At 35.9% G+C, this 14,632-nt stretch overlaps 2 protein-coding genes across 11 annotated transcripts in view; one reads left to right on the forward strand and one right to left on the reverse strand.

Annotated features, from left to right (window-relative positions):
* The window catches only part of C8H6orf58 (chromosome 8 C6orf58 homolog), a 161,032-nt gene that overhangs the window by 103,436 nt on the left and 42,964 nt on the right, over positions 1-14,632 (forward strand). The window contains exons 6-7 of one of the 9 annotated variants that reach the window (XR_004321991.1): positions 2,591-2,688; positions 5,392-5,498. The exons of 5 other annotated variants lie outside the window; for them this stretch is intronic. Coding sequence is in view for 3 of the 4 variants with exons in the window: in XM_032484856.1 (XP_032340747.1) it covers positions 2,591-2,688; positions 5,392-5,530 (237 nt within the window). In the remaining variant the exon portion in view is untranslated. Of the gene's footprint in view, positions 1-2,590; positions 2,689-5,391; positions 7,355-8,472; positions 9,941-14,632 lie in introns of those variants that run through there. 3 more of the 9 variants (XM_032484856.1, XM_032484859.1, XM_032484857.1) reach the window with 3 other exon arrangements.
* The window catches only part of THEMIS (thymocyte selection associated), a 155,684-nt gene that overhangs the window by 62,836 nt on the left and 78,216 nt on the right, over positions 1-14,632 (reverse strand). The gene's annotated exons all lie outside the window — the stretch shown is intronic.

Consider the following 14,632-nt stretch of genomic DNA (forward strand, 5'->3'; position numbering starts at 1 on the left):
AAACTCAAATCCATCACCACAGCCATGGAAATGCTTTCACCTATCCTGCAAATATGTATGTGAGAAGAACTCAATGTTTATACACATATTGTTTCTGGGATTTTTTTTTTTTGAATGTATCGTGGAGAACAAATTACACAGAATATCTTGACAACTAATATCATATAATGAGTCCCATTCCTCAACAATGCAAACATCAATATGGCATGAGCCTCAAGAAGGGAACACATCAGTGTTCAATCTGAAATTGTGAAGGATCTGAGACATTATTCTACTTATACAGTGAGAAGTCAGACTGCCAAACTGATGGATAGGTAGGTAAGTAGATGGTAGGGAAACAGACAGGTAGGTAGACAGGTAGATCAATAGACTGATAGAAGATAGATAGATAGATAGACGGATATCCTGACAGGAAACACAAAGTCTACAGGTCAGAACGCAGTTTATTATTCACAGAGCATCTTAGCACTGGTGAAGCTATGGCAGCATGACATTACTCCACCTACAGAAGGGTTGTACCACAAACTCACAAAAGCATGACACTCAGAGCTTTGGCTGGCACAGTGGCCCACCTGCCGCTCTGAATAGGTGGAGACTTTTACTCTGGGGTGCAAGATATCTACAGGAGAGAGAAGTCTCCAAATCCCTCTGAAGCAATATACTATCTCTGTATTATTCCAGGACATGGTTGTTCTTCAACCATCCTTTAACCAAGCTTACCAGTGGTCTTTCCTTAGAAAGTTTGGACCCCGTGGTGACACAAAAGCATTCACAGAGAACTGCCTTCCAACAATTAGATCTAGGGGTTGAGGCTAAACAGTCTTGTGACCTTTCCTAACTTATCCTACAGCTCTCTCTATTATTGAATAATGAAAGGTTAGGAGACTAATGTAAAGGGGGAAAAAGAATAATGCTTTCTTTATCATTATTGACATTTTCATTAAAGAAATCAATGTTATTCATAATTATCGTCTTAGTCTGAACTACCTGAACTTTTGAGAGTAATCATTTACTGCCAATAACATGGTACTAAAGTATATTTTTAGAGTGTAGTATCCTATCTGAAAATAAGTTCTTTTAACATTTTATTTCCATGTCTTTTCTTGAAAAGACACAACAAAAATAATCATACCAGCAGAGATTCTCCTGTTTTATCACTGAATAGGCAATACACTTTTATATCTTATAAATTCTGCTCAGACAAGGGTACCTCACTTAATTCTCATTACCCTCTGCCCAACTGCTCAGAATATGACAAAATATTAGAGAAATGAAGTTGACTTTATTTGCTTTCATATAGTAAAAAATATTTTCAGATAAATTTCAAAATCATAATAATAAAATGGTCATAATATCTCAGGTTACATTTTATAAACAAAGCTTCAGTGTCATGAGCATTGCTGTTATTAATAATCTGGGACCCACTTATAGCCACAGTGATTCTTTGAAAGCATAAGTCATATCACACTACATCTCTGCTCCAAATTCTGTGATGGTTCCCTTTCTCAGTCATAGAAAAAAAAAAATGAGTCCTTTCAATAGTCTGTAATAACCTACAAGGCCTGCACATCCTGGGTAATGGTTGTTTTTGTTTGTTCTGCTTTGTGTTGTTTTGCTATATCTACATATTCCAACCAATTGATAGACGGTTTGATAAACAATTGAGCATGATTAGCATATAGCTTAGAAATAAGTCTTTATTTAGCTTTGCACTAAAACTACATGAGATCTGTATATAATTCAAATGTTTTTCTCTGGGAGATATTTTAAGAGTTGTGAAAATTTATTCTCTTTTTCAACCCTAGACAAAGACTTAATAAGCATCTTTTGAGACTAGTCATATACTCATTTAAAACATGGTATTTGGTGTATGCTGGTCTAACAAAGGAGATAAGACAGATACATCAATATTAATTTTATCAGGTAGTAAAGAAAAAAATACTAAGGAATTTCAAAGAAATTGTGGTCAAGATAGTTTCGTAGTTGATTCAAACTGGAAAATTCTCCTAAGTGAGGAATATCCAGAAACTTATATCTGCTCTATGGGAGAGGAAGACAGAATACAAGTAGAGAGACATTAATTTTATAAAGTTCAAAGCAAAATTGGTAGCAACGCCTGTATACAATCCAAGTGTATTGGCTTAACACAGTCTTTGTTCATCTGGTTAACACACAGAACTTCAGAATCAGTGCAGATCGAAAGAGGAAGATGGTTTACAATACCCCTCTCTCTAACAATGTGTCAACAACACCGTTTTTTATATAAAAAGACAAATGTACTTGTTTCTAAACTTATGTTACTGATGTACCTAATCATAATGCCTTTTACCTAAAGGAAATAACTTTATTTCAAATTATGAAATTTGCATGTAAAGCAGCTGAAATTGAGCTTTTAGATGGGCCATATTAATTCCCTTTTGACATGTTAATTTTTAGACAGGTTATTTCTTGGGATTTTGTCTTTATAACCACCCTGTGATGAAGGTGCTGTTGCTCTGTTTTGCCAATGATGGAAACAATAAACATGGATTCCATGCAAGCAACAATAGAGCAGAAAATTGATAGAGATATTCATACACCACCTTTCCAGGAGGCATCATGGGACCATAAGAAATGCCTGGGCTCTGCTGGCAGGGGAGCAGGGAGAAAGGCTCACCCTGACACTGACCACAAACCTGGGAACCTTGGGTAAGTCTCCTTAACTACAAAATAGTGATAATGATACCTATATCACAAGGCTGTGTTTTAGGGGTCAAATGAGATCATGTACACAAAACCACTGTGTATTATTATTACAGTTGCTAAGAAGGACAGAACTTGAAAAATTGGTAATATATTTATCAACAACCCAATGTTAGGAAAATTCTGAGAATCATCACTTTGAATTGTGTTTCTGGCTCTCTCAAAACACTTCTCATTTTGAACTATTCCCTGAACAGCCTATGTTGCCAATCAAATCTGAATTACTGCTTACATCTACAGACCACTCTCTTGAACACTGATTACATTTTAACCATGACTCAAGATTTAGTTCTAATAATAGGAAATAACAGTTGTACAGAGTGGTCTGGCAGGACTTTATAGAACAGCTTCAGTCAGGCTGACATGTGCTTTTATTAACCATATTTCCTGTAGCTGCACAGACAATGAGAAATCCACTTCTGTGAGCTGAACCAATTATAACTGAGCAAGTACACTTTTTCCCTGGCCAGGTCATGATGTTAAATGTTTGATTAGAAAGGCCTTGTGCTTTTAGCTAAATGGGAATAGATTTCGTTCCATTTTCAAGAACAAGCTATTTCTGCCTTTCATTGCACTGCCTCTTAAGTGTCTTAATTCCGCTCTCTCAATACCAAATAGAGTCACAAATGTAACACCTTTGAGATGGTGAAAACAATATTGTTATGTTCCTTTGAAAACAAATTGAGTTAGCTTCTGGAAGGACTAGCATGCACTACCGCACAGACTCAGATGCCCTGTGTTATCTAGGTGAGAACAGAGACAAATTACACACGAAGAATGGGTTCCAATGGGCAACATGGAGATGGAATTGGTAGCCCTAGAAAGGAATCTCAAGGGTGTAAAATACAAGGAAACTTTAAGGTGAAGTAGATAAAAAGATGACTGGGGTATTACCATGTGCATATCTAATGGAGTGACACAACCACAGTAAAACAGGTTTTGGAAAGGCGGGACTGACGAGGGAATGGTGATTCTGAAAAGAGGCAGTTCCTGGGAAAATCTTCCCAGAGAAGTATGAAAGGAAAAAACGGAGGCCAAATCCTACTAAACACAGAATTAAGAAGATGAAACAGACTCCATTAAATCAAGCATGACAAATAAGGGCTCCTCTCACAGGCAATGTCACCAGGAAGACCACCATCCTTCCAAAATGCCATAAGCTTATTTTTGGATACTTCTGTTTCTTCTCTTTAAAATTCTTCAGCTATAACAAAGCAACCTGTTGATGATATTTCATGGAACTCAATGAAGATTTTCAGTTACTTTTAAATCTTTACTGACCAGTGTATAAATACAGAATCATAGATTGGTAGTATATTTAAGCTCAAAGAAATAGTACTGATTATTTACTCCAATCTCATTATATAGTCAAGGATGCTAAGATTATCCCAGGTCACATGACAAACTAGTAACAGAGCCAGGACAAGAATCATATTCTCCTAATTTCCAGATTTTTCCCCATGTTTTAAAAAAATGAGATAATGCTGGATGGAAAAGCATCGATTTTATGAGATGAAAAAATTTGAACAGGGTTAAGGGTCAAGGCTTAATCATTAGGCATTAGCATTTAGAACTTTCACGTCTTGTTCCTAGCTATTATCACTAGACCCTCAGTAAATTCCTGTTTACTCAAAAGAGCATTGTTAGTGGTTCCTTGAAAAGTCGAAGAGAACAATTTGAATTCATAGTTTGGGGCGGGGCACTAAAGACCAGAGCAATCTGATGCAGCTGGAATACCTGTATTGAGATGACCCACGGTGACTGAAAAATAAACATGATGTAAGAGTGAAGAATAATAATAAATAAGAAAGGAGGAAACTTTTGGAAGTGATAAATAAGGATCACGACATAGATTGTGTTGATGGTTTCACAGATGGATACTTATCACCAAACTCAACAAGTTACATATCTGTGTGTGTGTGTGTGTGTGTGTGTGTGTATAGAGAGAGGAGAGAGAGTATAGCTTTTTGTACATCAAAAAATATAAAACAAAAAATTCATGAATAAAAGAGTGATGACCGAGAAAGCAAAGGAAACAAAAAGAGAAAATATAAAGATCCCACATAAATTTTAGGAAATAAAGAAAAGGCCATTGGAATGACAAAAATTACATGAAATTGAGGGCTTATTTGATTTTTAGACATTAAGAAAACTTGATATCCAAAAGGAGAAGATAATTTCATTATATATACTCATACATACATATTCATACACAGAGATACCCACACATGGCAGCAAACACAAACACATACTTGAACACACACTTATAAGAAATTTATTGAACTAGTTGGATTTGATAGAATATAAGCAAAACCAGCTTTTATTCTTGCTCTTTTATATCCCTTCAAATCTCTGTGAACTAGTAGTTGTTCTAATCCCGCATAAAACCTTGGGGAAATACCATAACTTTTACTGATCAAATAGTTCATAAAAACCCACATCTGTGTAAAAGCCACTTAACTCCAGTTCAGTTTAGCATAACAACCAAATCTCAGAGTCCTTCCCTAATTTAAGGCTTCTTTCTGTAGTTGCTTAAGCCCTTACAAGGCTTCCAAATCTACAACAGAGAAAAAAATATGGTCAACTTCTAAATTATTACCTTTCGCTGTCTCCTTCCTTTACTCACTAACCTCTTTTTTAATTCTCCAGCACAGGGAGAAATGGAATAAGGAGAAGGATACACAGTCTTGTGTTGCTGATAATCTCTGTAATTTGGACATGGCAAGAGTTAAAAACCAACCCATTCATTCATGGGATACTTCTGCAGATTACTTGGAAATCATCCTAATTGGGAGCCACAGAATAGCTTCCTTGACAAAGGCTAGCCACTTACACCTAGTACCCTCAGCTCCTGGGTTTCAGGAAATACGTCCATTGGTCAAGGTTCCTACCCCTCCCTCAAGTTCACATCTTGTCTCCAGAGAACATATGCTCAGCCACTGATGAAAGTGTAGTTTATTCCCAGTATCACTTACCCCAAGAGAGATTCTGAAATCATATCCTCTGACCTTTAGACTTTGTAGATACCTGTCAAATGCTAGTTCTTATTTTCCTCAAACTCTCATAGCCCAATGACAAGATCTCCAAGTGAATTACTCGAAGACTTCATCGCACAACTTGAGTTGAGACAGAAGAACCCAACTTCCTTTACCTATAATGTTGGATATAGAAAATTCAGAGAATATGGTCAACTCCCTGAAAAATAAACCTCTTCTCTTCACTTCATTAACTTCTCAACTTTTCTCCTTCTTCACCTGAGGTGAGGAGAAATGCCCTAGCACTTAAAGAACATTTGCTTCTGACTTCCAAGATATGACAAATGGCTGTTGTCACTGACTGTAGGAACTTCATCTTCCAAGTCCTGCATAGACAGTCTAGCAGCTCACTCTAAAGTATGTGGGGCTTCATGAGTCACATTTAGTTCTCAGGTTTTGGGCCTCTGGTATAATTCCAGTACAATGAGTCACTTTTTTTCTCTTTAGAAGTCCAAATTCCTTAAAAAATGGAGCAGTTTAGGAAGGACCAGTCTTTTTTTTTTTTTAATATAGAATAACTGATTTTGCTTTCCTTCATTCTTTGCTGTACTAGAAGAATGAAGTGCAGTATTTCTTTTATCAGTTAGGAGGATAAGGAGAAAATGGGAACTAGTTTGTATCAGGTACGAAGCTAAAAATTAAAGCTGTGGATTAAATGGGGCACCAAAATTACTATCAAAGAAGGGACGAAGTAACAAAAAAATTTACCTCTTGGAAAAACAAAAAATAAATGACTAAAGGGAGGAAAGATAAGGAATGGTAGGTGGGGTCCCCAAGAACATAGAAACAATCCTTAGGAAATTAGCAAAGCAGAGAGGGGTCCACAATTATGTAATCACCTGATGGTGGAAGGATAGGTCAAGTAACATGAAAACTGAGCTCTGACCACGGAAAAGTGTGGTGTGACAGGAAACCTAATAAGTTAGTATTGAGAAAGTCTCATTCCCCATCTGTAACAGAGTGATTAAGAAGTGAACTGAACAACTTGTGAACCCTGAGCTAAGACACTTGATAATGATTTACCTTTTATATCTGACCCTCTCTGCTCTTCCAACCTGATATTACCACTTTGTGCTACAGCCTTTTTAAACTGCTCCTAGATCTTGATAGAGTTATGCCTTCACACTACCACCAACAGGAGATGCTCCTGAAGGAGAATAAAATGGCCACATTTAGGCTAACAGATTGCTTATTCTTATGCTTGCCTTTAAAACAGTCAACCAACCTGACTGACAAGTTGCTACTTACAGTTCCAGGACCATTGTTAAAATAAAGCTATCAATTTTACTGTTTCTGTTTTATTCCAGTAATCAAAAGTAATAATCATACTTGGTTTCTGAGTTGTTCTCCAGGGAGAAGGTCACAGAACTGTAACCTTACAAAATAGCTTGAATTACCAAGGAGACCACGCCTTGGGCACCTATGAGATGAAGAGATTGAAAAACAACAGATAGCCTCTATAGAATTGGTCACCTGGAGGCATCATGAGCCACTCTAAGTCTTATGACGAGAAAATGATTCTGTTCATTGTTATCGATTTATTGCTTGAGCTATGGCTATATAATCACCCTACCCCATCCCCAAGGTGGATTCACAGTTTTGAAGGCTCTAGCCTGCTGTGAGTCCCCTTTGCCTGGCAAAGGAATAAAACTGTCTCTTTTCTTCTAAGCTCTAAGACCTTGTCTCTGAGTTTCAATTTGGCTCATCAGGGATGGGGGCCATTCTTTGGGCAACACTCCTTCTGGCTAAATCACCCTAAACATTACTCTACATCTTATTACTTCTACTTTTCTAAATGTACATATTTCAACCTGAACATTAAATATCCTTTTCTGAGCTCAACCCCACACTTTAATAAGCGATCTTAATAAGTTGTCTTCCAAATCCCTGTACTCGCCACCAAATAGGACTCTCCTCTCCAGTTTCCATACTCTAATTGTCTGTTTTCCTGTGTCTAATCCATTAGACAGAGAGTCTCCTGAGCATAGATACTGTATTTCATTCACTAAATGTGTCTCCAGTGCTTACCACAGTAAATGGCACACAATTAAGGCATTAAAATAAATGTAAAAAATTAAAATAATTATTTTCAACATTTAAAAATAATTATAGATATAAATAATTTAAATGCACTGTACATACAATGTACAATTACAGTAACATTTAAAGAAATGCAAACCAATAGATTTTTAAGTCTTTCTCCTCAATCTTTTATTGCAATTATATAGTTCTAGTTTTTCTCTATGTAGCAGTAATACGCTCTGGTTTTTCTTGGCTTATTAAGAATGTGTCCATTATTCTGAGCTCCTTAACCTGTTCATCTTTATTAGCCTTTTTCCTTTTATAGGTCTTAATGAAGAAACGGCTTCTTATCCTCTCTGGATCTGTTTTATCACTTACTTCAAGGGAAATTCCAAAATTACTAGTTCTAGTCTAGTCTTAGTTTTAGTTTCTGAAGTTTATTTCAGCTAAACCTGAATTGTTATTAAAGATCTTTCTGCTGATGCCAGGAATGGCCTTAGACCCTCTCTAAAATTCTAACGTCTCAGTTCAAGGAGAGCTCCGGCTTTTTCTCACTTACTGGATCAGGAAAGAAAAATCCTGAGCATTATACACCCACATTTGTAAGAATAACATGCTAGAAGGAAATGTCTTTTCTCACGTGATTACTTCCCTGACCTTTGCTATCTTCCAGAGATACAGATGAAAACCGTGTAACTGCCATAGACCAGACTTAGTGTTAAAGGCTGGCATCTATCAAAGACTGAACTTCCCTTAAAAGATGACATCCAAGGACAATCAAACAGATTTCTAAAAAAACAATATGAGATCACTTCCAGTTGCTTTCCTTAATAAATCCATATGCATGACTAATTCTACTGAGAGCCATTTAATACATACACAATAAGAAATTTGTGAGTATAGATAGGAATTTAAAAAGTGAGCATGGAGAGAGAAGAGGTTAAGGATTGAGCTCTAAGGTATTTGAACATGCAGAGGTAAGGAAGGCCAGAGGAAGAACCTGCAAAAGTTCAAAAGAAAATTCAACCACTGCAGCATAAGGAAACCAGGAAGGCATGATGTTCCAGAAGACAAAGATTTTCTAAAAGCAAGGGGTGTTCAACTGTGCCATTCACCACTTAGTATCTAAATAAAATGAGGACTGAGGACTGACCATAAAATTTGGCAACCCAAGTGTCACTTGTAACCATGACCACTGCATACCTCTCTGCCTCAATCACCTCCCCTGTAAAAAATAATAGCACCCATTTCATAAAGCACCCATTTCATGAAGGATTAAATAAGATAATAATACATGGAAGCACCTAGCATAATGCCAGCAACAGAGGAAAAGCACAGTAATGGGCAGGAGGTTTTTTAATTACTGATCCCAGTCTCTATCGTAGACCTTAAGAAATTTTATTGAATACAGGATACCTGACAACTCTGTGAGAGAGAATTTGGCTGGGGAAGAATCTAGGATGAATGGAAAGAACAAAAATGATTACAGCTCAGGGGAGAAACTGGAACCAGAGACAATGAGGAGAAAAATAGCTTAGGTAGGGCAAATCCTATCCTTGGATAACAATTGAAGGAACACCCTTCACATAACTTTATGTTTTGTCCTATCTCACAACTGATAATTGCGCAGTTTTTAATTAAAAAACAATAGCAAACATCTATTAAGGACAAACGGTATGTAAAGTTTAGTGATCTAAATAAGCATAATGTCATCAGTTAAAATTTCATTCTTTCTCATACTAGGATAACGAATATTTCTTGCTTTTTATACACTGCCTAACTCCATAATTTTACAATCAGCCCTTTTTAATTTTGTGTCTGTATAAATGGTAATAGACTTCTTATACAGTTCTTGTGGTCTCTGATACATAAAATTATTCTGTTTGGCTAAATTTTTAGTCAATGGCCTTCTGATTTTATAGGAGTTCCTTAATTTTCTCTCATCTGATTTAAAACTAGCTATGTAATTGGTTCATGGTAAAAGTCTTAAATAATGGCATATCTTATAAAATAGCTAAAAGCAATTTGTTTTATTAGAAGTGTTTTTCAGCATGATCATCATGATCATGACATATGATCATACTGAAGTTAGAGTCTGGATGAAGTGTAATGAAAAAGAGCTTAATGCTGTAAAAGCCTGGCTGAAAGTTTGTCCTTAAATAAAGCATTTATATGAATCATTTCTTTCTCTATGAATTTCTTAAAAAAATACTAATTTTTTGGAAGCCTAAAGAGTCATTCTTTCAGAGCCATCTTATGCTCATTTTCTATCTTAACATTTACACAGGAAATTTGGTTTGCGAAGCAAAGCATATGTTCTCATTTATGTAGGTCTGACATCACAGATTAAAAGTAACGGTTGACTTGCAAGAAACTGGGGAGTTGTACCAAAACGTATTTGCTCAAATATATAGCTTATGTCTTATCAATTTATTTCTAGGCAGGGTTTTTATTCTGAAATAAATTCAGAACTGATAAATACAGTAATGGAAATCTCAGATAAATCAGTTTTGGAAATGGCAAAGCCAGCTGGAACTTACCTTCTCTAGATTTCTCCAACCACTCCTTGGATTTTTAAAATTGAAAAAAAAAAAAAAAACCTGAAGGTACTGAGCTCAAAAAAACATAAGTTAAATACCTAGTGAGCCCATACTCAGCTCAATGATTCTGGGCACTGAAATTGCTATAGGGAATTCTAAGAAGTTGGCAATTCAAATGCCCTCCCTTCAGACATACTATGCATTAACCACTCTAAACTGTTGATTCTTCTCTGTTAGCTGCTTATTTCTAAACGGGATTTCCAGGTTATGGCCATTTGAGAAAATAAAAACCATTCTAACCTTTGTAAAATCCAGAAATCGAATGTGAAATAATTTACTCTAAATTTTATTCAATTTTTTTTTTTTTTGCAAATCCACTGGGAAAATAAATATTTTTTTAATTTACTTTTTTGGGGGGCAGTTAAAAGTAATATTGATACTGAAAATAAAATAATCACATATTTGGTGATATTTCAGTTCTTGACTCCACAGATGGGAGAGAGAAGCAAGGAACAGTATTAACTAATGTTTTTCATCATTCCTTCCTCACTAACCCCAGTGAGAAAATTCTCAGTTGGTTGAAAGCTCAAAAGGGCCAAATTTCCCCACAAACTTTTGGTCAACTAATCTTCAACAAAGGAGGCAAGAATATACAATGGAATAAAGACAGTCTCTTCAGCAAATGGTGTTGGGAAAACCGGACAGCAGCATGTAAATCAATGAAGTTAGAACACTCCCTTACACCATACATAAAAATCAACTCAAAATAGATCAAGGACTTAAACATAAGACAAGATACAATAAACCTCCTAGAAGAAAATATAGGCAAAACATTATCTCACATACATCTCAAAAATGTTCTCCTAGAACAGTCTACTCAAGCAATAGAAATAAAAGCAATAAACAAATGGGACCTAATGAAGCTTACAAGCTTCTGCACAGCAAAGGAAACCATAAGTAAAACAAAACGACAACCTATGGAATGGGAGAAAATTTTTGTAAATGAAACCAACAAAGGCTTGATCTCCAGAATATATAAGCAGCTCATACAACTTAATAAGAAAAAAAGAAACAACCCAATCCAAAAATGGGCAGAAGACCTAAACAAGCAATTCTCCAAGGAAGAAATACAAATGATCAATAGGCACCTGAAAAAATGCTCAGTATCACTAATCATCACAGAAATGCAAATCAAAGCTACAATGAGGTATCACCTCACACCAGTCAGAATGGCCATCATTCAAAAGTTCACAAATGACAAATGCTGGAGAGGCTGTGGAGAAAAGGGAACCCTCCTACACTGCTGGTGGGAATGCAGTTTGCTGCAGCCACTGTGGAAAACAGTATGGAGATGCCTCAAAAGACTAGGAATAGACTTACCATATGACCCAGGAATCCTGCTCCTGGGCATACGTTCAGAAGGAACCCTACTTCAAAATGACACCTGCACCTCAATGTTCATAGCAGTACTATTTACAATAGCCAAGACATGGAAACAGCCTAAATGTCCACCAACAGATGACTGAATAAAGAAGAAGTGGTATATTTATACAATGGAATACTATTCAGCCATAAAACCCGACAACATAACGCCATTTGCAGCAACATGGATGCTCCTAGAGAATGTCATTCTAAGTGAAGTAAGCCAGAAAGAGAAAGAAAAATACTATATGAGATTGCTCATATGTGGAATCTAAAAAAACAAAACAAAACAAAACATAAATACAAAACAGAAATAGACTCATAGACATAGAATACAAACTTGTGGTTGCCAAGGGGGCAGGGAGTGGGAAGGGACAGACTGGGATTTCAAAATGTAGAATAGATAAACAAGATTATACTGTATAGCACAGATAAATATATACAAGATCTTGTGGCAGCTCACAGCAAAAAAACCAAAATGTGACAATGAATATATGTTTGTTCACATATAATTGAAAAATTGTGCTCTACACTGGAATTTGACACAACATTGTAAAATGACTATTATTCAATAAAAAAAAGTTTAAAATTGTGAACAAGAAAAAAAGGGCCAAACTTTTGGTTCATTCAAGTATTTCCAAGCAGGAGTGCACTTCAACCATCCCAGAATGAAAACAATGTTCTCTGGACATAAATTCTGTAGAGAAAATGAGTATTTTATTATTAGTTTGATAACTTGTTCATTATTTTGGCTTGTAATTCCCTTAAAATCAGGCAATGTTTTCTAATGCCTTACTTTAATCAATTATTTTTCATTCAAAACTCACTTAAACCATTCTTCAACTATTCAGCTAGAAGTACTAATGTAGTCCATGTCACAACTAGAGTAAAATTTGAAAAGTTCTGGTTACTCTCCCACTTTCAGAAGCACAAAAGAATTATAAATACACTGTACTGGACACAGATTTCTAACTGTGAGGTTTCAGCTGGAACTCAAGTTTGGCTTATTTTCAACTCAGCACTTCCTTTATTCATCCTTTACCCTTTTCTCCCATCTTTTTCACTTCCTCCTACTATAGTCAACTATTAACAGGCAAATGTCATTTACCAGACTACAAACCTCAAGCAACTCAAAAACCACAGTGTGGGTTAATCTGAATGTATCTTGCCCTAAGAATATCTCAAATATCTGCTAAAAAATATGCTAAAATTGCATTTCATAGCTTAAATTTGTCAACTTTTTAAAGGAAGATCATAGGTTCCCTTTATTTTTCTCATTATTCAGGTTTAAAACTCCAATTTTTAAAGTATGTCTGTATTCTGCATTCTTTGCCTTTGGTCTTTGAAAACAGCTGAAACATTAATTTTCCTTATTCACAGGGCAACAGACTTATTTACAGCTTCTGTGTTAGACCAAGAGGACATACCAAGAATGGACAAGCATCAGTCTCCAAGGATGGAGAGTTGATTACAAATCCAAACACTCTTAATGTCTTTACAATGTATCAGGTTAACAAAAACAAATCACACCGTTTGTGACTACATCCTATAGACAACAAATGAGTGGATGCAATATTATTCTCTAACGATCTAGATTTAACCTAGGAGTGTGGATTTCTTTAACACTTTTCAGCCATTCTGTTATGCTAGATTAGAAATGAGTCTTAGCACCCAGCAGCAGCTGTTGAAGTGTTCTCTCTCTGCACCTCCCAGAAACTATTGCTTTCCTTCTGCCTTTTTCAGCCCTCACTCTAATTCTGGTACAGGGTTTGTTTTCTGCTCAATTCACAGTACCTTGCCATTACTGCCTCCCTTGCTCTTTGCCTTAATGTCTCCTATGGGTGTTCTTGTCCGACAGAAATCTAGAAATTCTGGCAGCAAAGTGGACACTTGGGCATTAAATGGCCAAACAGAGTTAGTGAAATGCAAGATTTCTGGTCCCAGTTGCAGTCTCCAAAGGAGTGGAATATCTCATCTTTCAACCAAAGGTTTGTTTTTCTATCTGGTTATAGGCTCTTTCATCAGAATACAGAAGTTACATTTCTCCTATGTGGCACTCAGAAGTCATAGCCATATATATCCACGACAGGCGAAAACCCCAGTGAGTATATGCTCTTTCAGACTATCTGAAACTACTTCTGACATAGAAACTAACCACTGGGGAAGGAGAGTTTACCTGACAGCATTCTTATTCAGAACAGAATTTCAGGCCCAGTCTCATTTATTTAGTCACTTTATAATAGACTGTTTTCATCTGATTAAGAATCAGAATGCACAAATCTTAGAGATACTATTTCTACATTGTCATAAGCCTAAAAGGAATTTTGAGGGGTCACTGGGTACATTCTCATTCCCTTTTTTAGATCTCATACATTATTCTCCCAAATGGTTAACTATCATATTTTTAAAAACAATAAAACCCTTCAATGTAAAACTTCATTAGCTTTGAGAGATGTGGTCATCTGTGTTGAAATCTATCCCCTAACTCACCTGCCCCTGCTTATATCTAAACCACAATTCTGAAATTTATGCTACAATTGATTTTTCCTTCTTATTTATGTATTAGAGAACAGTTGACAATCTTACCTTGGAAAATAATGCTATTTATCCTGGTTCCTATAACCTGTCCTTAGGCAGTCTTCATTTCTGAACTTCTCAGGTGAGTATGTAGCGTTCATAACTGACAATAGATACCTACTATGGGTGAATTTGGCTAATACTGAGTATATTTAGTTTCTTATTATTAGACAGCTCATACAACTATCCTGTATTTAACAGTGCAAGAAATGATCTAGGAAAGTTACTGATACTGAGAAGGCAAAAGCAAACATATAATGAAGCATCTGATACTCTTCTCTATATATGTAATAA

Source organism: Camelus ferus, chromosome 8 (genome assembly GCF_009834535.1).
Source record: "Camelus ferus isolate YT-003-E chromosome 8, BCGSAC_Cfer_1.0, whole genome shotgun sequence".
In the NCBI taxonomy this organism is placed as follows: Eukaryota; Metazoa; Chordata; class Mammalia; order Artiodactyla; family Camelidae; genus Camelus; species Camelus ferus.